The sequence below is a fragment of the Cavia porcellus genome, unplaced genomic scaffold, assembly GCF_034190915.1.
Source record: "Cavia porcellus strain 051 isolate PalLab524CR breed Dunkin Hartley unplaced genomic scaffold, mCavPor4.1 scaffold_28, whole genome shotgun sequence".
In the NCBI taxonomy this organism is placed as follows: Eukaryota; Metazoa; Chordata; class Mammalia; order Rodentia; family Caviidae; genus Cavia; species Cavia porcellus.
Genome location: NW_026947511.1, coordinates 29,800,796 through 29,824,793, shown reverse-complemented (window position 1 = coordinate 29,824,793; position 23,998 = coordinate 29,800,796). Strand labels below are relative to the sequence as shown.

General features: G+C 55.1%; 1 protein-coding gene across 11 annotated transcripts in view; it reads right to left on the bottom strand.

Moving 5' to 3' along the window:
* Positions 1–23,998, bottom strand: part of Cdh23 (cadherin related 23) — a 374,671-nt gene that overhangs the window by 100,310 nt on the left and 250,363 nt on the right. For 10 of the 11 annotated variants that reach the window (XM_063238627.1, XM_063238629.1, XM_063238628.1 and 7 more), the window contains exons 17-26: positions 23,277–23,404; positions 19,625–19,697; positions 18,541–18,657; positions 14,775–14,887; positions 13,957–14,064; positions 8,988–9,177; positions 8,185–8,330; positions 5,511–5,730; positions 3,134–3,286; positions 1,457–1,570 (exon numbers count right to left, since the gene is read on the bottom strand). In XM_063238627.1, the coding sequence (XP_063094697.1) occupies positions 1,457–1,570; positions 3,134–3,286; positions 5,511–5,730; positions 8,185–8,330; positions 8,988–9,177; positions 13,957–14,064; positions 14,775–14,887; positions 18,541–18,657; positions 19,625–19,697; positions 23,277–23,404 (1,362 nt within the window). The remainder of the gene's footprint in view (positions 1–1,456; positions 1,571–3,133; positions 3,287–5,510; positions 5,731–8,184; positions 8,331–8,987; positions 9,178–13,956; positions 14,065–14,774; positions 14,888–18,540; positions 18,658–19,624; positions 19,698–23,276; positions 23,405–23,998) is intronic. The other variant, XM_063238630.1, reaches the window with a different exon arrangement.

Genomic DNA, 23,998 nt, shown 5'->3' with positions numbered 1-23,998 from the left:
GTGTTAAGGTGAGGCGTCACCCAGGGAGGCGCCGGATAGCAGGAGATGGCTGCAGACCAAATGTGACTCCATCCCTCTTTCCCAGCTTGGCTGACCACATACTGGGGTGCAGTTGCCTGCTCCAGGGTGGGTCCTCTCCAAACCAGCCTCTACCATCCTGAGTACCCTGCCAGCTCGCTCCAGCTGGGACACCAGGCTGGGAGGGCCTTTAGAAAGTCAGACACTCTGTCTGCTGAAATGAAGACTGGACTCAGGGGATGATGTATGTGCAGGGTGGCACCCCAGGATGGGAGAAGGCAGGGCAGAGGGTATAGGCACTGCGGGCCACAAAGTGAGATGCAGAAAGCTTAATCCCATCTTGCCCAGAGCTCATTGCAAACACTGAAATGGGCATTCCAGGGAGGACCAGGGGCTCTGGGGGACACAGATCATGTCATACTCTTCTTCCTCTCCTGAGTCTTCAAGGGCTCCTTAGTGCTTGGAGATCAAACACCAAATTTCCAATTCAACATTTTGAACCCACAACTCAGTCCTGCCAGGTGGCAGCCTCTCCTTTCCACTATAGGCCATACCTGAGATAGCTGTGTCTCACTCACCTGTGCCTACCTCTCCCCCCCTGCACATGTGTGTGCAGGCACACACATGTGACCTCCCACCTCCAGGTGTATGCATGAGCTGGCTCCTCTTCCCTGTGAGGCTTGACCACTACTGAAAGACTGCTTGGCCCTCAAAACCTTGGTGGTGACCTGTATTTGCCCATCAGTGCCTCTTGCCCTCTTCTGGGAAGACCGCATCTCTCTGAGGATCCCCCACTCTGACACTGAGGCTTGGGATTCCAGACAGGTGAGGCACCTCAGCTCCAGGGATGGGTACCTCTCCCTGCCCTGGCTGCAAAGAGGGGCTCAGTGGGGTACACAGGAGCTAACCAGAGCTCACATGAGCACTCTGCTAAGATGGAGGAGGAAGGACTTCTTTCCTGCAGCTGCCTTGAACTCAGGATGGTGGCCATCATGTGACACAGAGAGTGAAGGCAGTCACTGCAGACAGGCCTGATGGCATCACCTGAGCCCTGAATCCAGTCACAACTGTGGCTATCCAGGTGGACAGGTTTTGTGAGCTCACATTGCTGAGGTCAGTTCATTTTACTTTTAAAATGTGCAACTCAGAGTTCTAAGTGACTCAAAGGCACTCTGGGATACTGCTTCCTCCAAGAAGCTGCCCTGACCTCTTCCCTGACCTACACTCCTGTCCCCCTCTGTGCCCAAGGCTGTCACGTCAGCCCTTCCCCGGTTGTTCTGCCCTGTGTTGCAGTGACAGTCTGCAAACTGGTCCCCCCGTGGCCCTCATGAAGCTTCTGCCTCACCATCCCATGGTGACACTGGTGCGTGTCTGGTGGCACTTTTTCCACTCCATCTGGAATGATCATGTTGGCATGGTGTACGCAGTGGGCACCTACCGATGGCCTCCAGGACAAGCGTGTATGCAGCCGTGGTCTCGCGGTCCAGGCCCACCACTGTCCTCACCACGGCATCTCGGTAGCCTACGCTGAACTTCCCATCCACATTCCCCTCTGGGGCGGAAGAGAGAGAGGCCTCAGGTCAGGCAGCAGGGTGAGGGGTGGGCCAGGGGAAGGGGCACCTCAGCTCTGCTCCCAAGGGGTCAGGTGGGTCGAGTCAGAGCACACTGTCAGCCTCTGTTTACAGATGAAGACATGGAGCAATCTAGGAGCCCCCTGCCCTGGGGCTCTGCTGGGTGCTGCTGCTGCAGGCCGATGCCTGGAATGTGAGGGTCTAGCGTTGATGGAGTACCTGCTGTGCACCAGACACTGTGTGGCCCAGCTTGCTTAACTTCCCCTTGACTGAGGAGAAAGGGTCCTCGGGTCTCTTCTGGGCTGACTGGGGCCTGGCTCTTCCCACGCTGCCCTGTCTGGCCCACAGAAGCGGCTGGGCAGAGAGCTTGGGTTGGTGCTGTGATACACAGCAGAGTCCAGTGGGGTCATCAAACCTTCCCCAGGCGCCTCATCATGGGGGTTTGGTGAAGATGGCTGAGGAGCCTGGTGCTCCCAGTGGCTCTCAGGGGACCACACAGTGAGGGTGAGGGTGCCCTCTCTGGGTGTGTGGCTCCCTGCGCTCTGGCAAGCAGTATGGCACTCTGGACAGCAGAGGGTGCCACCACACCAGGCTTGCTCCTGGTGTGGTAGAAAACTAGTGGGTTCTCAACAGGTCTTTGGGATCCAAACCCCTTCTGGTGCCGGGGGCTGCAGGTGCTCTTTTGTCCTCAAGGAAAGTCTCTGATCCCCAAACTTTCATCACGCCCTAGTACATGAAGTACTATCTCCAAAGGGCAATCTGGCTTCTACTAGGGCCAAGAAAGGACTAAGATGCAGTGAATGCTGATGGCTGAATCTTGGGCTCATGTTGGGGGTTCTCAGGACCAGACAGGGAAGAGCTCCCTGTGGAGAGGAGGGTGTGGATAGCACAGCTGGAAGGCTGGGACAGTACAGGCTGCAGCAGTGTCAGGGAGGTGGTGTGTAACAAACGCACAGGCACACATGAGAGGGTGTACAGAGGAAAGACTGAGGCCCTAAATGGCTACAGGCAGGCTGAGGAATGTGGAGGACTCCCCCACCTCCTGTGTGCACAGCACATCTCTGGTGGGCCAGGCACTGAAGGGTGCTGAGAAACGGTCCTCTTGCAGGACAGGACACTTTGGGACAGGTTTGCCACTCCCTGCAGATCCTCCCACCATAACATCATGGACTGGCGTTGGCCCACTCTCCATTCTGGGCCAGGCCATGGCCTCATCACTGTCGGTTGCAGCCTGGCAACATCTTTCAGCTAAAACCAGTTCATTTAGGGAGATTAAGCCACTGGTCTCTATGCAAATGGGAACCTGCCTGTGAGTAAAGGGTCCCCAGGAAGGACAGGGGCACACTCCTCCAGTCCCTGCTCATCATCAGTACTTGGAGTGCAGTGGGGACATCAGTCATTCCTTTTTCCCATCTGCACTCCCAGCAGCAGCTTCGGGAGGCCCCAGGGCCAGAGTACAGCCATCAGGTGTCTAGCTGAGGACCAGAGGTGGTCCTCTGGTCCGCCTGGGGCTGTCTGTCTAGGGGACAGAGCGGAGGCCTCACCTGTGATGAAGTAACTGAGCTCAGCATTGAGGCCCACGTCGTTGTCCGTGCAGTTGAGCCAGACTACGCGGAACTCCCGCGGCACATCCTCGGACACTGACACGTTGTACATGGCCGGGAAGAAGGTGGGTGTCTCGTCATTCACGTCCAGCACTGTGGGCACAAGGGTACGGGGCTCGACCAGCTCTGTCTGGGACAAGCCGGCTCCAGGGCAGTTGGCTCCAGCGCCAGACACAAAGGAGAGGAATTTCCAAGGGAGTCACCACCCCTGGTGTCATTTGTGCCAATGCTTCCTGGTCTCAGGCCCAGGGCCCCGGACCAAGCTGGTGCTAGGGCCAAGCTGACCAGGGCTCCATGACCTCCCTCTGTCTCTGGGGTTTATTACTGCTCATGCTGTCAAAGTGGGGAGAGACAATTGCAGAGCGTTTCTGCAGCACATGCCTAATAACAACGGCAAAGATGATTCTAATACAGTTGAGGTCAGGGGCCGCATGTGAGCCCCTCCAGGAGCCAGGCCCAAGCAGAGTGCTGACCTCCAGGACCACACATGGTCCTCATGCACCCTGATGAGCCAGCACTGTCACCCACTGTGGCTGAAGAGACAGAGCTCAGATCAGGTGGTGACCTGTCCACAGCCATGCAGAGACAGAGTAGAGGGGCTGGGATTTGAGAGAGACCCATCCTACTTGTGAAAGAATCCTGGGGAAGATGGCGGGCTTTGAGGAGTTTGCCAAAAGGTTTCTGTTATGGCTTGTGTCTAGACGTCCCCCCAAAGCTTCATGCAGTCATAGGTGAGGCTTTTTCAGAGATGGCTGGGTCTAGAGTATCTGGTGATAGAATTGATTCATAGTGCAATGCCAGACTCAAGGGCACGAGGACTAGGGTTTGAGTGCTACCCACCCTAAGTAGCGTGGATAAGAGATAGAAAGAGCTACGGTCATTCCTGTTGTTTTTGCTGTTTTCTGCCTGCCATAAACTGTGCCACCCTGCCTTGGGGCCAGCTGATTATGGACTGAAACCTCTACAAATTGTGAACTAAATAAACCTTTTCTTCCTTAATTTTGAGTGCCAGATATTTTGTCTCAGCAATGAGAGAAAAGTAGCCAACACAGAATTTGGTACCAGAGAAGTGAGGCTGTTGCTGTGACTATACCTGACCATGTGGTGTAGGAGTCTATGGGAATGGCTTATGGGAAAATTTAGGAAAGGTTCGGAGATACCAGCTAAAAAAGTAGAGCTGGAAAGCCTCAAGCTGTTCTGTAGGGGAGATTCTGGTCAGAGCTCGGAAGACCAAAAGGCTGATAAAAATGATGCCAGGAAAGACGAGGCTTAGGAGTTTTTACCGGGAAAAAGGACTGCACTGGCTGCTGGACCTCAGACAATGTGTGTTACGGCTTGGCAGAAAGTTTGTTTCCATTTTTCTGAGGTTGAGATTAAAGGTGGGGAGCTAATTAGTCTTAGAGAAGAAATTTCAAGTCAGTCTAATGTTGATGAGGTGGCATGGCTATTGTTGGAGGCTAGATAGCCAGATAACTTGGGAATCAAGAGCAAAGAGCCCAGCAGAATGATTTAAAATATTGAGAATCTGGCCAGAAAGAAGTTCCATTAAAGCTGTGGAGATAAAGCAGGGGAGATCTTGACTGACTGCTGAGAAGGAACAGGAGAATAGAAAAGATAGCTTGAGGATATCACAAAAAGCAGCAGGACTCCACCCTTTGCAGCCTCAAAATTGCAAAAGTGAAAGAAATTGTTTTGAGAAGACAGCCCAGAGACCATGTTCCAGACAGGGAAATTGTTGGTCAGGATTTGATTCATAGCTGCTCAACTCCTACAGCCAAGAGAGAGGGAAGCCTGGCTATTGCTCTAGCTGGTAGCAGACCCTGGCATCATCCACACGGTGCTGGGTTTTAGGTGCATGCAAAATGCAAATGTTGTGGGGTCAAGAAGGCTTACACTCACACCTCAGACACAGCCCAGGTTAGTGTCCCAATCTTGCCCTGAGAATTAAAGACACATCCAGAGCAGATAAGACATAAACTTATACCCACATGGAGTGGTGAGCACAGCACCACTGGAGAGCCCCAAGAGGTAAGGGATCTTAGAGAGTCCAGAAAACCCCTAGCCCTCTTCCCAGGGCGGCACTGCCCTTCCATATGGAGCCCAGGGATTCCAAAACCACAGGACAGAGCTGGGGACAAGGCTTCCTGCCCTTGTGGCACAGTGGAGACAGGCTGGCCTTGTGTGAGCAGTGCTCCATTGAGAAGGGCACCCACGGTCGGTTGCTGGCTGCTGGCTGCTGGCTGCTGGCTGCTGGCTGCAGTGAGTGTGGGTTCTCCTCCCACGCCACCCCACTCTGGCTTGGCACTGCCCTGCTCACCACGAATGGTGAGGGTGCTGGTGGAGCTCTTGGTGGGCGTGCCTGCATCGCTGGCCACCACCCGCAGCTGGTACTCAGCGATGCGCTCTCGGTCCAACTCAGTGGTGGTGAGCACCACACCGCTGCTGCTGTTGATGAGGAAGTCCATGCGGGGCCTGCCCACTTGCATACGGTAGGTCACCAGCCCATTCAGGCCCTCATCCAGGTCGATGGCCACCACCTGAGGCAGAGGAGTTGCGGCGTGAGGGTTGGGGACACTGGGGCAGTGCTTCTCACCTAGGAAGGGTCCCTCCTCCCCTTCTCCCACACACGCAGGGCTATGCCAGACACAACTGCTTGCCCTGGAGCCACAGGCTGGTCACTTTCCTCAGTGTCACTGTCAAGAGGCTGAGAGGGCAGCGAAGGTGTCCAGATGGGCTCTCGTCCAGACACATTAAGTGACGCTCAGAGTCTGGGTCCTAGGCAGCTGTTATCTCCAGCAGCCTTGGCCTTCAAACTCTCGGGCACCCCAGGACCCTTCCTTATCCTCCAGATGTCCCCCTGACCCCTGCTGGCTTCCAGGAGTTGAACCACTGAAAGGTCCTTCAGTTATCCAGACCTTAACCCCCGAGGCCACTCTGCCAACAGGCTCCCCTCCCCCTCAGCTGTGACTTACAGGGCAGCAGTGATAGAACCCTTACCCAGCATGTGCAAGGTCCTGGGTTCCATCCCCAGTATCGGGGTGGTGGTGAGTAGACATTGAAGGAAAATGTGTAATAATAATTAAAATGAGAGCTTTGAACTAAGCCAAGACTCTCACTGTGGAGGGCGGTGGACTAATCCACATTCAACAAACCGGACAAGAGGCCTCCCTAGCAGAAATCTTCATTGGTTGTGGTTCTAGATGTTACCAGGGGATCACACAGCTCTTTTCAGAACCTCTCCCTGTTCCTGGGAACTGTTTCCAGGTTGAACGCTCCCCAGCCCACCGTGTGAACCCTCTCATGTGAACTCAGGATTGGCTCAGGTACGCAGCTCTCTCCTGCTGTCCGCGAGCCCCAGAACACTGCGACTGGGGGCTCATTTGCTCTCGACCCTCCCCTCTTTCTTGGCCAACTTGAGGAACAGCTGCTGTGCCCTGGGAAGAGGGGTCCCCAGGAGTGGTTCGCTTCCTTTGACAGGTGGAGAAACTGAGGTACAGTGGGCCAGCATGGTACTGCTAAGGTTGTCCACTACGGTACCCTACAAACAACCCTGTCTTCTCGGAGTGGGAACAGACTACCTCGATCCCGCTGCCTCGAGCATAAATCACGACAGAAACAATGCCCACCATGGCTCCCAGGCAGTCTTGAGACCAGGCTGCTGCCTTCTCTGTGTCTGGCTGGCACCCACAGCATGGCTAGACAGGCACCACCATGCTCTCCATCCCACAGGTTCAGCTGGAGGAGCGCTTCATGCCACGCAGCACACCGGGGGGTGGAGCCAGGATCCACACACACCCAGGCCGGACTCCAAAGCTCATGCTTTTGGTAAAGTCTTGTTTTCTGCAGCACTGGGAATCTAACCCAGGGTCTCATGCATGATAGGCGAGGGCTCTGCCACTGAGTCTACTCCCCAGCCCCAAAGCCCAGGCTCTTAACTATGCGGACTTTCCAGAGTTTCTACATACAAGAATGATAAAAAACACAGTGAACACATTTATTCCACTGTTCGTGCCACTTGCCAAAGCTGTTCCGGAAGTCCTCTTTCATGAGCGTCTTTAGCTGTACTATTGTGACCACCTTGATGCACGGAATCAACTCAAAATATTTACTTTTCATGGTCATTTTGACTTTGGGGAAGAGCCAGAAGTCCCCTGGTGTCAGATCCAGTGAATAAGTTGGAGGACACACTATAATAGTTTTACTACAAGCCTGCATTTCTACTGGATGTCATTTGGTGGCAGCATTCATCATGTTTTTGATCTAAACTTATAGACACTCAGGAAAGGAAAGTTCCAGAACTGCTTCAGAAAGCAGCGGAACGATGGGCTGTGTGTTCACAGTGAAGGGGAGGATTCTGAGGGGCACTGATGACAATGTGTCTTTCAGTGTGACATATTTCCTTTTGGCTTAAACACTTGCTGTCTATTTTGATCACCTCTTGTAGCTCCTGCTTGGCATTATCTCCTGGAAGCTACACCTTCAGAGCCTCCCTAACTAGAAGGACAATAAGCAGGATGCCAAGGGGCCAGGCTCAAGGTGGCTTCTATACGTAAGGTCCACTGCTGCCATGGGCTCACAGGAGACTGGTACACCGGGAGACTGGTGCCCCATGGAGGGTCACCCAGGTGACACATCTGACTGTGTTCTAGAGCCACCTGCAGGACAGCGGCTTGGCCAGACTCCCACAGCCAGGCCCCAGGAAACCCTCTGGGTTGGCTTCCCTCTCTCTTTGCTCATGTTGGCCCTTCCACATCCTTTTCCATCCCTGCACTGCTGCCCCTCCCCCTCCTGTCCTTCCAGACAGTTCAATCCCCTTCCGCCACGGTGCCTTCCAGGGCACCCAAGTCCCCCACACACGGTGGCTTCTGGGTGTGCACCCCCAGGGGCCTGGGTTGCCATCTCTACCTCCCCTGCAAAGAGCTCAGCACAGGGCATGCAAAGTGACCCACTGCCACCTGCTGGCTGGCAGGGACAAGGCGAGGACTACTCACCTGGTAGACGGAAACCCCTGCAGGGGTGCCTTCGAGTACCTCAGCCACGAAAGGCAGGTTCTGGAAGGTGGGGTCGTTGTCATTGAGGTCCAAGAGGTTCACAAACACTGTGGCACTGCTAGTGGCCTTCAGGGGGGGTCTTCCACCTACGGGGGTGTCATGGTCTATGTTGGTGGCCCCTAGGCCTCATGCCTTTGCATTATGCATATGTGATTGGTTCATTGACTAGTGCTTGGATTGGGGTGTGAGTGCTACACTGGCCTAGGGGTGGAGCCCGGATGTGATGTAATGCCAGGAAGAAGGGGTGTTTTCCTCTCTTGGCGGTTTCTGCCTTGCTGTTGGCAGCCGCCATGAACTGCAGCCCAGCCATGCCACCCTGCCTTGGTGCCAACTGAGTATGGACTAAAACCTCCAAAAACTGTAAGAAATAAACCTTCCTTTCCCAACTTTGGGCACCAGGTATTTTGTCTCAGTGACGAGTTAAAAGTAACTAAGATGGGGGGCAAGGTAGAGAAGGGATCATGGAGGAAAAGATAGGAGGTGGGGAAAGGGGGCGGGAGAAAGAGAGGATGGCAGATTCAGCGTCCCACCCCAGAGGCTCCCCTGCTGATCCCGTCTCCCTGCCTGATCCCTGCAGTCCGCAGGGTGCTCTGGGGGGTCACGCCTGGGGTGTGGTCACTACTCCACCCTAGTGATCTGACACAGCCCTCCTCGTTAGGCCCCAGCCCCTGAGAACCAGGCACAGCGCAATGTCCCAGCCCAGAGGGTCAGAGCCACGACCCAAGCAAGCAGGGGCTTCCTACAGTCAGTGACAGAGACGATGATCTTGCGCATCAGCTCGGCCTCCACCGGGTCGGGGTTCTCGCGGTCCAGCATGACGTGCGTGGTGCGGATCTTGCCCGTAGTGCTGTTGAGGCTGTAGAACTTATTGGGCAGCTGAATGCTGTACACCAGGGTGCCGTTCTCCCCCAGGTCTGGGTCCACTGCCACCACCTGTCCAGGGAGGGAGCAGATCTCTTCCCTGAGCCACATGCTGGCCTGGGCACCACCTGCTCAGAACAGGGAGGCCAGAAGCTATAGCTGCAGCAGGGAGCTTGGGACTCTAGGCCAAGTCCTACGGGCAGAAGTGGGGTAGTGGCCCTGTCCTCGCTGAGGACCATACCAGCTCTGGTGTATCGTATGGCACCAGCAGGCACCTGTGACAGGTGGTGCCTGGTGTCTGTTAGGCATCAGGGCCTCTCCACACCTTGTCATAGCCTTATGTAGTGAATATCTATAATTATGCCCATTTCAGAGATGAGGCTCAGTGAGGTTCCCAAGCTCCCGAAGCCAGGGGAGCAGCAGAGCTGGTATCCCATTCAGGGTTCCTCCAGCAGGCGTATCCCAGAGACATGCAGAGACATTCAGAGAACAGGAACCCAGCAGGTGCTTCACTGCAGAGTGTGGCTGGGAAAGTGGCTTGGGAGTCTGCACCTATGCTGAGCACTGGAAACGGTGCCATCACCAAACACTCCCTCTCTTCCTCTGGAGTTTCTGACTATAGGGCAGTGTACAAAGAATTGGGCCTCTGTGATACCAAGTGACAGGCCTGGGCTAGGCCCCTGTTTGGAGGGACCACAAAGCCCAGAGAGGCACAGGGCAGACTCCAGGTCCCACAGCACCAGCCCCAGGCCAACCCAGCCCCAGGATGGCAGTGCCCTCCCCCTTAACTGCGGAACACTCAGCAATGCTGGCAGGGCTATGCCAGGCCCTTCATCTTACTTGATGTGGGGACTTTATGCTTTGGCAGCAAAATCTGTCCCTTTTCTGGCTTAATCCCCAGCCGGAGGTGTCTCTAGGGCCACCAGACCAGAACAGACAGATGGGCTGCCCTGTCCCTGGCCTGGGGAGGCCGAGGAGAGAGGGCCAAGGCTGGGCTGTACCTCCACTGAGCCCTTCTTCTAGAATAGAGTTGGGGGCACCCAAGTCCCACACCAGGCCGCTCCTCCTTTCCTCCCCTGTCTTGTTGACCTACGGGTGGGGGTCTCCACCTTCCAGGCCTAAGACACCCTTATCATGCCAGGGGCACAGTGCCTTGTTGCCCACAGCCTCCATAACGGGACCCCATCACCCCTTTCTACAAACAGGAGAAGAGGCTCTTGGGCCCATAGACATGATTCAAGCCAGGCCATCATTTCCCCAATGGATGGGGCCACCAGCATCCCTGTGTGTCTCTCTACAGTTAAAGGAGGGATGGAGTTTTTATCCAGTTTTTCTGGGTGGGGAAACTGAGGCTCAGGGCACAATGACACACCCAGGGAAGGACATGAGATCAATTTCCCAGTGGGACAGCTCTCTTCTCCCCCTGCCGCCCTGGGCCACAGGCTGCCTCCTAGCTGGGGTGACACTGGCTTCACCTCTTGGCCGTGGAGAGCCAGGGGAGGGAACCCTCCTGCGGGGTCCCTGCTGGGCAATTCTGCAGAGGTCCCCCACTTTCCCCTCATTTATTTCCCATTTCACGCTTGTCATTTTTCTCCTGGCCTGACGAGGACTGATTCTCCTCCTTTCCCGTGCCTTTATTTTGCTGGAGGTCTTTGAAAGGCTCTAAATCAATGTCCACCAGACAGGTCCTTGAAGAAGCTTGTGGGTGCCAGTGGAGAGAGCCGGGCCACACGCTCCCTGTAGATGGAGATGGTCACCCCACAAGTGGGCAGCCTTGCCCCACTGACTCAGGAAGAGGCAGGTGCACACCTGGGGACATCACGGGGCTGGATGGCCCGGGGCCTCAGCTTTTGGGGCCAGAGCCAGTGTGCCCGCTAGAGGGAGCCCTTGGGACAGCCTGAGCCATGTGTCTAGCATCCTACAGCCAAGCAAGCAGCCCCAGCTAGAGGGAGCTGAAGGCTGAGCCGGGAGGGGCCAAAAGGTCAGCTATTCATGTTTTGAAGTAGTCTGAACACTCACAATGTTACTGGTAGTGGGGGTTCAACAGTAACCATGGCAGAGGAGACTGCGGTGGAGGAGGAAGGTACTGATGGTGACAGCTGATATTTATCGATCATTCCCAAGTGCTGACCACAAACAACTCAATCAGGCCGGAACTTTCACTAGCCCTGTTTTCTAGAGAGGACTGAGGCACAGAGAGGCTAAGTAACTTGCCCATGGTCACACAGCATGTAAGAATTATAGCTGGGATTAGAACCTAGAGCCGAGGCTGCCCACATGGCTCTGAAGGAAAGTGTGGTGAGGGGCAGAGGGGATATTTCAGTCTTGGGACAGGCAGAGGAGACTGAGCCAGGCAGGGAGGAAGGGTGAGGAGGAGAGGGAGCAGAGCCTCAGGGTGAGTGGGGCAGTTTGTGCAAAGGATCCAAGGTGGGGAAGAGCTGAGTGTGCAAGAAACTGAAATGCCAGTGTATGTGCGCGCGTGTACAGCTGCACACATGTGCTGGGGGCCGTGGGACAGAGGTGGGCCAGCTCCATGGGGATATCATGTGTTCTGTCACCTGGCCCTCTGGGCAGGTCCCAGCCACACCCTGCCTCACTGTGACAGATGCTCCTGGGGGCCCTCAGAGGTATCAAAGGCTATGCATATGTGTGCACATGGGGGGCATTTAAAGGATTTTTATGATTATCCTCTTTGAATGATTTGACTATGCCCCACTTGCTTAACATGCAAGGTTCTTGATTATTCTGGCAATTCCATAAAACATTCTCAAGAATTCTAGAAAATCTAATTTAGACTTTGTCCTTGGGTATAGTGAGACTTCCCCTTTCCAAACCTGTCACATTACCTTTGGCAGATGTTTAAAAGCCAATTTTTAATTTTAATTTTGTGTATTTCTCTGTCTCTGTCTCTCTCTTTCTATGGTACTGATACTGGGGACTGAATCTAGGGCCTTTACACAGAGTTAAATCCTCAGCCATTTTTTTTTAAATTTTCAGACAAGGTCATGTAACTACCTGCATTGCTCATCCTGGGCTTGAACTTGTGATCCGCCTGCCTCAGCTTCCCAGGATGCTGGAACAACTGGTACATAGCACCACACTTGCCGGTCCTGCGCTTTTCTTTTTGAATTTTTGAGTCATTGCTTTCTTTGTTAGGTTAAAACATAACCACAGGGAAGTGCAGCGCTCCAGTGCCTGTCCCTGCACCCATGCTGTGCCTGAGGACAGCCGTGCCACGCTGTGCTGAGAGGGACACACATCGCCGCCTGCTTGCGGGTGAGGATGGGGCACATCCTGGGCTGTGAGGGCTGGCAAGATGGATCTGAGAGGTGGTGGATCTGAGAGGAAGGGTGACCTGAGGCTCCCTGAAGACAGGGGAGGTTTTGTTGCTTCCTGTGCCCTATCGTGTCAGTGTCCTGCATGCTTGGCACACGGTTGGCACTCAGTAGGGCTGGTAGAGGCCTCTGCAGAGTGAGGAGGCTCTAGGCGGTACCCCCAGACCGTGCCATGCTTGCCCAGGGCTTGGAAGGATGAGAGGAAGCCTGGAGGCCGGAGAGGGCCACGCTGGATCAGAGCTCAGCAATGCCAGGATCCGGGGCGTCCCCACCTGGCACACCTCTGCCTTGCAGGTGGACACTGATCTTGGCACCCTGGCTGGGTCCCTGGCTGGTGTCCCAGGCATCCAGTTCCTTGTAGGCAACTCCCTCACCGCCCCAGTGCCCTTCAGGAGGAAGTCCCCAGAAGCACAGGCTAAGCCAAAAATGAACAGGTAGGTTTCTGAGGTGGGTTTCCAGTACCAGCTCTGGGGGTCTTGGCTGTGGGCAGGCAGGACTGGTTTGGAGTCAGGGCCCAGGTGGCAGTAGAGCGCTCACCAGACCGAGAGCCTGGGGTAGGGGTAGCACACCTGGGCCCGGTGTGGAAGTTACCCCCCACCGGGATTTTGAGAAAGCACAGATCCCAGAGCCCTAGCCCCTGCCCGATTGTACTAAATCTCGGGGGTGACACTCACACCAACTTAGGGCCATTTAGCTTGAGGACATGGACAGGAGGCCAGGACAGGGTGATGACCAAGCCCTCTTCTCTTAGAATCCCTCCTCCAGGGTGACATTCTCTCTCACCTGGACCCCACTAGGGCCCAAGGGTGCTGGGGTTCAGGTGGGGCTGATGGCAGGGAACCCCGGCATATTTCTCAGCCTCCATGACCATCTCAGAGCTGGCTGGGAGGAGGAGGGGCTGGATATCTGGGGATCAGGCTTGTCAAATGAGACTGAAGGAGGCACAGGGTAAGGGAGGAGAGACTGACAGATGCAAATCTTGGAACAGAGCAAGTGGAATGCTTATTCTGTCCCCTTGGCTGTCCCAGGAGGCCAGAGGCCTCCTGCTCTACCTCCTTCCACCCCAAGTGGCAGCCCTGCACAAGGCACCTGGACACACATGCACACAGTACACATAGGTGTGAACCTGGCTGGTCCTGGGCTAGAGGGTTCTGGGAGTGACCTTTAACCCCTGCTGGGTCATCTGGGCTAGTGCAGGGGCAGAGCTGAGGTGGGCAGTCTCTTGAGGTCTTGACCAGAGTCTGAGTGTCTCAGGACAAGTGTGGCTATGAGCTGAGCTAATCCCGGATCCCTGCCAGTGTCCCAGGCTGCTGGCAGCTCCCTCTGATAAAGCCTGACACCAGCTAACACTGAAGGCAGAGGTAAGGTGTCCTCCACCTCTGACTCCCTTTCACCAGTCCTCCTAAAACTGCTCCAAGAGCTACTTCGGGGAAAACAACAAGTCCATCAGCCCCCTTCAAGCCAGCCGGCCTTTGGGGTTGAGGAGGGAGCCACCCACCACTGTCCTCCCACCTACCGTGGTCACATCAGAGTCTGGGGGTGTCATCTCCACCAGGTTGATGTAGTAGGGAGCATCCTTCCAGGTCGGGTGGTTGTCATTGATGTCCAGGAGGGTGACATTCACCTGTGGAGCCACAGGATGGGGGTGCTATGGGAGCCTCAGAGGTTTAAGGGGCATCTCAGCCTCAATTCCCCAAATGTGGGCGCCATGGGCAGGCCCTGGGATTTTGAGGACAGGATGGTGCCAGGTCTCTTCAGGAGGAGAGGGCTCATGTGCTGTCCCATTAGGAGGACTAGGTGATACCCGAAATCCTTGCTATGACTGGGGATTTACTCACACAGAATCCCTTCTGCTTCTCAGTCTTAGCTACAAGCCAAGCAATTTCCCGGCTCACCTGCCACCAGGTGAATTATTTATAGAGCCCTGATTCCTGTTAGCAGAGCTTTCCTTGACAGAGGAGGGCTCTGTGGGTCTTCTGCCAAGGCCCCAGTCAAGTGACAACTACCAAGGCCCCAGCCTCTGTGGCTGGGCAAGGCTGGGGGGAGGACTACGGAGAACAGTCAGGAGCCCCCACCCCCAGGAACCAAGTCAGCAGCCAGGAATGAGGTCCCTCCTCCCGGGTTGAGGGGCAGGATTCTGGCTTCGGCTTCCTGTAGGTGCTGAGGCAGAGGGGCCTCGGGGGCTCATGCCTTCTTCCACCTGCCCAGTGGCCCTTCCAGGGACAAGCAGAACACTGTTGTCACCCCCACCCTGCTGCCATCCCAGGGCATCTGCTCCTCACTCCACCTCACAGTGCCTCACAGTAGCTGGGTGACACAGGAGGGGGCACTCACTGTGGCGATGCCTGTTTTCTGATTGTGGCCCACACCGCCGTCCACGGCGCGGACAATGAGGATGTACTCCGACTTGAGCTCGCGGTCCAGCAGGGACGTGGTGGTGATTTCGCCTGGCGGAGGGAGGAGAGTGACAGGGAAGGTTCGGTGAGGAGGAGCGGGGAGAGCTCGGGTTCGGGATGTCTGCGAGCCTCAGGATGCAGCTGGGTGCATGCGTGTGTAGTGGTGGTGACGTGGTTCAGAAGGGACTGCAGCTGTGGCTTGGGACTGGGACCCCGGAGCTGGGCAGTAATACCCAATATGAGGTGTTTGCAGGTGTGGAACATTTAGGCCAGTTCTGGGGGGCTGAGGGTGCAGAACAGGGGTCGCTGGCCTTGCGCTCACCTTATAGCTCAGGCTTGTCTGGGAACTTACAACAATCCTCCTGCCTATTTGCTTTTTTTTTTTTGGTCTTTTTCCTTTTTATCGGGATCGAACTCACGACTACCTGCTTGCAAGGCAGGTGCTTATGCCGCTGAGTTAAATCCTCATCCCCCCCTATTTGCTTTTTGATTTTGCTGTTTTCTCTTTTTTCTCTTTAAAACAAACAAAAAGATTAAGTAACTACAGGGGATGCTTCTGTTCAGAAAAGAATCATGCCCTCTCCATGCTCTGTGAGAGTCCCAAGGACAGGGACTCTGTGCAGTTCATCTTTTCATCCCAAGCTGTGTGACCTGGGACAAGCTGCCTAACTTCTCTGTGAAAACAAGGACGCTGGGCCAGGTGGGCCTGACACTTCCCTCCCTTGCACACTGGCCTGTCCTCTGGTTGTCACCGGGAGTTTACAGCGAGCAGTGGTAAAGGACGAGACGGCCAATAGGTCAGGAGCCAAGGCTGCAAAGGCTGCCCAGTGAGCCACGCTCCTCACTGGGGTGGTGTCAACTAATTGGCCAGGCGAGGAAGAAATTAATCTCTAAAAAGTTTTAAACGTGAACTTGTCAGCATGATCGATGGGCTCTCTTGTCTGGGAAATTAGATCCAATTAAGGCCACCTTTGTGCAGCAGGCCTGGCTAATGTGACCCAGGAGCTCGGAGGAAATTGCCTCCCCCTTTGGGGCTGGAGGTGCCTGGTGAGGGCAGCAGCAAAAGCCTGTGCCATGGTTCCAGGCCCTGGGTGAGGGCCGGAGCCCCTAACATGGACTCGCCGAGCCGCTGCTGCGGGCGGGTGGTGGGATGTGACTCTAGTGTGGCTTTATGTGACACAGAGTTTAAGCCCTGCGCTCTGGAGCCAGCAGCCCAGGCTCCGAGTTCCCGACGAAGTTGTTAACCTTTCCTGTGCCTCAGTTTCCTCTTCCTCTGGAAAGCGGAGATAGTGGAGGAGGAAATAAGATGATGCTGCTTGGAGAACTGAGAATGGTGGCACCAGGCGCGTGGCTCATATTAATGACACCATCTCTACATCTGCAGGGTCTGCATTTCCAGATGCCACCGACTACAGATTGGAAACAAATCGCTGACCATGGACAGGTTTTTGTCTTGTCATTGTCCCCTGAGTGATACATCACAACTCTTTACGTAGCTCTCACATTGTCTTAGGCATCATCAGGAACCTAACGGTGACTCAGTGCATGGAGATGTGCTGGGTTACATGAAACTCCTCCGCACTTCACAGAAGGGAGCTGGTCTCCACAGGGGTCCTGGAGCCTGTCCCTGCAGGTGCTACGGGATGACTGTGCCACTCTGGGCTTCTGGAGACGTGGCTTGCTGAGGTGGGTGCTCCTGAGAGCAGGTGGGAGGCTCTGTCTTTCCAGAGGTTCAAGCAGAGGCTCACGGCCCCCCTCTTCAGGCCATGCAAAGCCCCACTAGCCAGCCGTCTGCCTCCGAGCACCCAGGGCAGGGAGATGGGGTCAAGGGGAGACTGAGGGCCCTCTTCCTCCTCAGCCAGGTTAGCATGGAGAACCATGGGAGGCCTTTGAGCCCTCCTGGGCTGCTGAGCACCTGTGCTAGGGTGGCCAGTATCCCCCAGAGATCCTAGTCCTTTACATGCCAGATGTGGCTCCAAGGCACTGACCGTTGGAGAGAACTACAGTGACTCCCTTTGAATGCAAAACAATTATTGTGACTTTGATTATTTGGAGACTCATTTCCTTATAATGATATGTAAAAAGCTGGCTAGGGTATTTCCTTCTCTCTTCAATTGGCTCTGAGCATTGCAAATAAGGCTAGCCAAGGTGCTAATATGCAGTCTCTATAGCCAACAGACAGTCCTGTTTCCTCAAATAGTGTTCTACAATACAGATATGTGCAGGATATGTTAGAGCAAACAGCTCCAGGAATGTCAACTGGGTAGAGCCCTGAGATAAGAGGCTATGACTCCCCAGAGCACAAGAGCTAAAGGATAACCCCCCAAAGCAATTCCATTGGCTACCTTAATTGGATTATGTAAATTGATCGTTCTGCATATCTTTATCTCTGCAATTTACAGAGAAGCCATTCTTGCACCTGGCCAGCCAGCTCAACTCACTCACATAATTCCTGCCATCCTGACTGTCACTCATTCCTGAGCCAACTCCCTTTCTTCACAAGATAATAGATTCTGGGAGAGGCTAGGACCAAGGCCTCTGTCCGGATGTCCTCATGAGGATTGGATTTAGGACCCCTTGGCTGCCCTTAACTTGGAATATGTCTTGGTGTCTTTACCCTCACCATGGTTTACCTTGGTGGTGGTAGATTGGAATTAACTTGCTGGGATTATAAATATAACTTTTTGGATTGTGAGGAAGACTAGAGAGAGGATTACAATACTTGGATGACTAAACTTGATATTTGGGTTTACAATAATGGACCCCATGTCCAGCTGTCCTAGCATCTAGGTGAGACCACTGCCTAACCTGGCCAATATCTGATATATGTCACTCCCAGGCCTGGCACAGAAACTCTGCCTGGCACAATGCCCATGAGTCCTTTTCCTTCTGCAAGGATGTCAGACCCATGATCTGAAGGGGTCTGGCCAGACAGGGCATCTGCTAAAAACCTGTCCTGGGCAGCTGTGCTGTGGAAAGCCACTGAGGCATTGGGATTCCCTGCCTCGTGTCTGGACGGGGCTCCCTGAGCTCAGACAGGATCTTGTATCAGGAAGCGAGGGCTCTGCACACCCATGAAGCAGATCTGGAACCACAAGGGCTGCATCCTGCTCCTCCCATGCCCACCCCTGGCCCCGAGCAGGCCCCACTGCCTTGGGAGAGAACACAGAGGTCCTGGATTCCCTCCCGGGCTGGCGGGACAGCCTGGGCTCCTGTTGCTCCTTTCTGCTCCTCTTTCCCCAACTGCAAGAGGGAAAGAGAGCAGGAGGGAGACAGAAGGAGATGAAGAAGAGTTACATGAGCAGGAGCTGGGGGCGGGTGTGCTCGGTGGATACACAAAATAAAGAATGGAATCACTTTTCAGCAGATGGCAAAAGCTATTCCAACTGTGTGCTCTATAGTAACTCATTTCATCTCATCTACTCCACAGCCCACAGGTGTGTACAAAGAGGAGCCAGGACCCCAGGACGTGGAGGGACACTTAGGTATAAGTAAACACGGGGACCGGAGTCTGTAAGACGGCACACAGGTAGACCTAACAGGACTCATCAGCCGGAGGCATCCTCCTGTGGCCACATTCACAGGGTGATTATAGGGTAAGAAGGAGTATTTCAGGGATGACACTGCATGCTCAAAGACACGGAACAGGAGGAGACCCCCGTCGGTCTGGTCTGAGGGTGGCAGAGCGTAGACTTGGGGCTCACCGGAGCGGGCGTTGATCCGGAACTGGACAGAGCCCTCCAAGGAGTAGATGATGGACTCCTGGCCATACTCCCGGGAGCGATCCAGGTCTGTGGCATTCAGGAACAGCACTGTGGCTCCTTCGGGAATGAAAAGGTGTTACTCACTCTGGGCCCACAGTCCCAGTCCTCGGAGCTGGGCCCTGAGAACCTCGCAGTGACCAGCCTCAGGGCAGTGGGGGCCACCACTCTTGGGCCCCAGAGCCCTGATCTTTGCGGGGACAGGATGGACACAGTTCCATAGGAGAATGAGGCTGTCTCCCACCTTCCCCTCTTCCTGGTCCAACCTCAAAGCAGAGGGCTACTTCCCTAACCGGTCTGGTTGACCTCCGAAATACACACACGCAGACCGAATAGCTTTTACATTCAGCCAACAAGAAATGAGGCTCTGTATTCAATTATTCTTCATTTATTGCATCCAATTTTGGTCCTGTTTTATCTTGTTCACAGGGGAACTTACAAGGGTTTTTATTTTCTCATTAATGTCCAGTTAAGGCCTTCACCTTCATTTCCATTTACATGAATCCTGAGTCAGAGATAAGCGTTTCCCACAGACCTGGCGAGACCCCAGGAGTAGCTTGTTCGGGGCCACGCCACCTTGTCCTCCAGGGCCACAGCAGTTCCTGGCAGGCTGTGTCTCCAGGGGAAGAGTACATCCTGGTGTAAGGGGTGGTTGCCAACCTGCCCAAGCCAGAGCATATGCCCTGGAGCCTGCTGGTGCCCTGCAGGCTGGGAACATGCTTCAAGGCCATCCTTCACGGCTCTTAGGGCCTGGGATGCCCTGCACGCTCCAAATCCAGATGGCCTGGCTAATCCTCTATCCTTACTCTCTTCCTGCTAAACAGTAGCTGCAGGAGAGCAGGGACCCGGTATCCAGCAGAGGGTCTGCACAGAGTAGGTGCTTTGTAAATAGCTGTTAGCTGGCTGATAACCAGACGGCCACAGTGGCCTGACTTGTCACAGGCTGCCTGGCCTCAGAAACAGAGAAGTCACAGGCCCTGTGACTTCCTGCTGTCTGCCCCGGGCCCCCACCCTGCCTGGCTGATACCTGCCATGATGTTCTCCACCACCGAGACGAAGTAGGCGGGCTTGCTGAAGGTGGGGGGGTTGTCATTCTCATCCTGGAAGGAAAGCAGATGCGTTGCAGCCGCCAGCTGTCCCAGGCCAGGTACACTGCCCTGAGAAGCTCTGACCAGGTGGGGCGAGGGCGCTAGGGGGCCAGGGGCTCCTCTGGCACGCCAGGCCTTGGGGAAAACTTGTAGGGTCATGAGGGGGGTGCTGAGGGACAGGAGATGGAGAGTGAAGGTGACAGTTGGGCTTGAGCACAACTTGCAGTGCTCCAGGTTCTCAGCCAAGCTTCCTGCTGAGTGCCAAGCTCTGTCCAGGGCTCCAGCTCTCCAGTTACCAGTCCAAGCTGGGATGCCCGCTTGGCCAAGATCATGGTACAAGTTTCTAGGAACCTTGCTCAAAGGGACAAAGGGGTGTCCCCAAACCCAAAGGCTCTGAAATGGACAGGGGCAGACTGTGATCAGCTTGTTCCCAGAGCTGGGTTCTTGCCTGACACTGGCAGGCTTTGGAGCACTCTGTCCTCTGGGACAGCCTTCACCAAGCCCAGTGCAGGCTTGGCAGATTGTGTGTGTGTGTGTGTGTGTGTGTGTGTGTGTGTGTGTGTGTGTCTGGACCATGCAGGGAGGTGGGGAGGCTCCATCTCGGGAGCCTGGACCGGATGCAGCCCTGCCTCCTCCAGCGCTGCTGTTCCTCCACACCTGTCCTGTCCCCTTCAATCAAGGCACCTTCCTGCCTTGAAGACGCTCAGCCTTTCCAATGGCTTTGCAATTACTCACCAAGAAATCCTCCCTGTCCCCTCTTCTAGGGGTCTCTCTGGACCCTTGGGTGCTGAGCCTTCTCACCCCCTCCCCAACCCTGCAGAGCACAGTGCAGAGCTCAGGAGTCTTAGTCTGGGGAAGGTAGGACCTCCCCCAGGCCTGCCATGGGCTTTGTCTCTCACGCAACAGCAGACCGCCAAGCCAGGGCGGGGTGGGGGTCACTGTGGCTGAGCAACCAGGAAGGAGATGAAGACATGTGATCAGCTGTCCTCCCCTTGGGACTCTACAGAAAACCTCAGCCAGCCGAGACCGTGGGTGCCCAGAAGGGAACCCTCCAATTCCTCTCACTGCATGCAGGCTCCTGCCAACCTGCCCCTCTCCCCTGGAAACTGGCGGTCTCAATCTCTGGACCCCATAATGGGCCATGTCTCACTGCACACCTGGCCTCTGCTTGCCCCTGATGTGGACAGAGTGCCCCATCTGCACACAGCGAAGCTTCCGCTTGGCCGCATGACACGCGCCAAGAATGTCAGTGACAGAGAGCGAGGTAGAAACTTATTAGCAGTGATATTTCTCTGGATCCTGCGCTGCATTCGCTATTAGTTCTAATTCAGCGGCTCACTCTACGAAAGCTTATTGTCCCCTAATGGGAAATCTACAAACCGAGTTTGACTTCTTTATTAAAAACCAACATGCAGTGGAGGAAAAGGAATCACCTGGCCCCTCTCACCTGCTCCTCCTGCTCTGATCTGCCCTCCCCACTCCCAGCCTTTGTGGTAAGAGCTCCATCAACTACCAGGCTTTCCTCTTTTAAATTTCCCAATTGAGAGAAAATCCTTTTGGTGGAGGGACGAGGCAGCTTAGCCAAGTGACAGCTACTTAAAAACCACCCACGTGCAAAATCAACCCACAGGCGGTGACCTTTTCAAGTGTGGTCCTTAGACAGGAGTGACGATGCTGTCCAAAATGCCATGTGTACTCACAACCGCGGTGGCCCCTGTCTTTATTGCTGGCCCTTCTGGCTGCAGGGGTTGCCGGGGGGACTTGGGAGGGAAGTGCAAGCCCCCCATAGTGTTCAGGAATCTGACAGCGGGGCCCCTTCTGTACTGCACCAGGCAGAGTGCTGTGCCACTTGCCCTGCACACGGAGTCCCCTCCCTGGGACCAGGGAGGCTGCTGCCCACTGCTGTACAACAGTGGCCCCTCCAGGGGCAGGGGCAGGTTAGGACAGGTCTGGGGTGTGAGGCTGTCCCTGGGGTAGGGAGCAGACTTCCAAACCCTCATGACTCTGAGTGGGGTCCTGACCAGCTCAAGCCATGTGCAGGCACCCGGCCTGGAAGGTCATGCAGGGGTGTGGAATGACTGTCACTAACACTCAAGACGCTGACGGGAAGAGGGGTGTGAGGCAGGTACCAGATTGCCCCCATTTAGCAGATGTGGAAAATGAGGCTCACAAAGGTGGGAAACCCAACCCACACAGCTAGGGGGCAATGGAGCTGAGCTCAGAGCCACAGGCAGGAGCCACAGCTGGCTAGGAGGGGTGGGGTGTGCAGGGTAACAAGTGTGGCCAGAGGCAGGGAGGCTTGGGGTCAAGACCAGGAAACCAGGGTCAGGTTTGTGAGATATGGCTGGGGTCAGGGCCATGATGGAAGCAGTGTTTTAGGGCACAGGGCATGTTCTAAACTCATGACAGGCCAGTTCTGGGGCTCCTGCAGATGAGATGTCCTCTTCTCTTTCCTGCCACTCCCTGAAGCCAGAGTGCACAGCACAGTGACCCTAGAAGCTGGCCCCAGCTCTCTGGGGTTTTCTTTGCTGTCCTGGTCCTGCGAGGCCTCTCCCTTCCTGCTCCCTATTACCTACCTGGAGGCTCCTAAGGCACGGTCTTGATCTCTCCCCACTCCTGACTCTCTATCCTGTTCAGCAAGGAATAGGGTCTCCTGTCCCGATGGAGACCTTCCCACTTGAGAGGTGGCCCTGGGGCTTGGGCCCTGGATGGAGAGGTCAGTGTGGGCCAGGTGTGACAGCGCATGCCTACAAGCCTAGCACTCAGAAGGCTGAGGCAGGAGGATTCCTAAGAGTTTGAGGTTAGCCTGAACTACATAGTGAGACCCTGTCTCCAAAAAAAAAAAAAAAAAAAAGTGTGGAGCTGCTGCATGAGAGGCTGCTGGCAAAGCCGCCTGCTCCAGGGCGAGATTTTCCCATACTTATGTCAAATCACAGCATATCTCCAAACCTGACAATCTGATTTAATCCCCTGAACTGATAATGCAGTAACTTCCCTGGACACAAGCTCGCCCTCTCCTGGAGATGGTGGGCAAACCTGTGTGTGCAGGGGTGCGCAGGGCCTCAGGGGAGAGCCCACCCGTCCCTCCCCTCTGCAGGTCACACTCTGTGTCCTCGGCATCGCTGGGGGATCGGGATCAGCACCGGCAGATGAAGCTGTGCGGAGATGGATTCAGTGACTGATAATTTCCGACATGGAAAGCACGGAGGCACGCTTGGTATTCATGTCAGACAAGCCGGGCTCCGCTTCCAGCCCCTTTATGTCCTCAGAGGAGCGGGAAGGGAAAGACAAAAGGAACAGAGACACGCAGAGGGGTGGAGGAGGGAAGATGACCTTCCGGCCACTTCCGTGAGCGTCACAGAGCGTGACCGTTAGTGGAGGAGCCCGAGGCCTTTCCTCCCAGCCTGTCTCAGGGTCCCGGGGTCCCACGGAGTCAGAGCGGGGCCATCTGTCCTCCCGAGATTAAGTAGGCAGCAGCTTAGCGGCCGCAGCAATGGCAGAGGTTGGTGAGGGACAGACCTGGGACGGTCTGAACTGTGAAGACGTGGTCCCCATCACTCCAGGAGGCTCTCGCCACCCCTGAGTACTTACAAACACCTCGATGGTGACCGGGACAGTGCTGTGGAGAGGTGGGTTGCCAGCATCCTTGGCCATGACCGTCAGGTAGATCAGTCCATTGGGTATCTGCTCGTAATCCAGGGGGCGGCTCACGCTGATGACTGGAATTGACAAGCACAGGGCCCAGACCTCAGTGCCCAGCAGGGCTCCCCTTTGAGCAGAGAAGGTGCGGCTAGCATGGCCCATGTCACATCTGCCTTGTTTCCCCCTCTAGCCTCCCAACATCTGGAACCTCTTCCTGCTCTTAAGTTTGTTGACTGGCTAATCTGTACCAGGCACTGTGCTAAACCCACAAGGTTGTCACTCTATGGTGGTGAGCAAAGCTTCCCCTTACAGAGGGAGCAACCTGACCCAGCTGAGAGAAGCAACTGAGTTTGGTAGCTTGCCAGAGGAGCTTAGGTCTGGCCACATCCAAAACAATGACACTCTATTGCAACTTTTTGTGTGAACATGCGAAATAGCATGACTGCTTTAGTAATACAAAATCTAACTGGGGGTTCTTCTAGCAGCAAAGAGGGTCAGGTGAGGGGGTGGGCAGAGTCCTGGGACTTTTCTCTTTCTCTCTCTCTTTTTCAATAAGGTTGGGATTGAAGCCAGGGCCTTGTGCATGCCAGGCAAGCTCTCTCTCTCTGAGCTGCACCCCCAGCCCTGGGACTGCATTTCTTTAACCGTATTTCTTTGATACAACTGTGGGG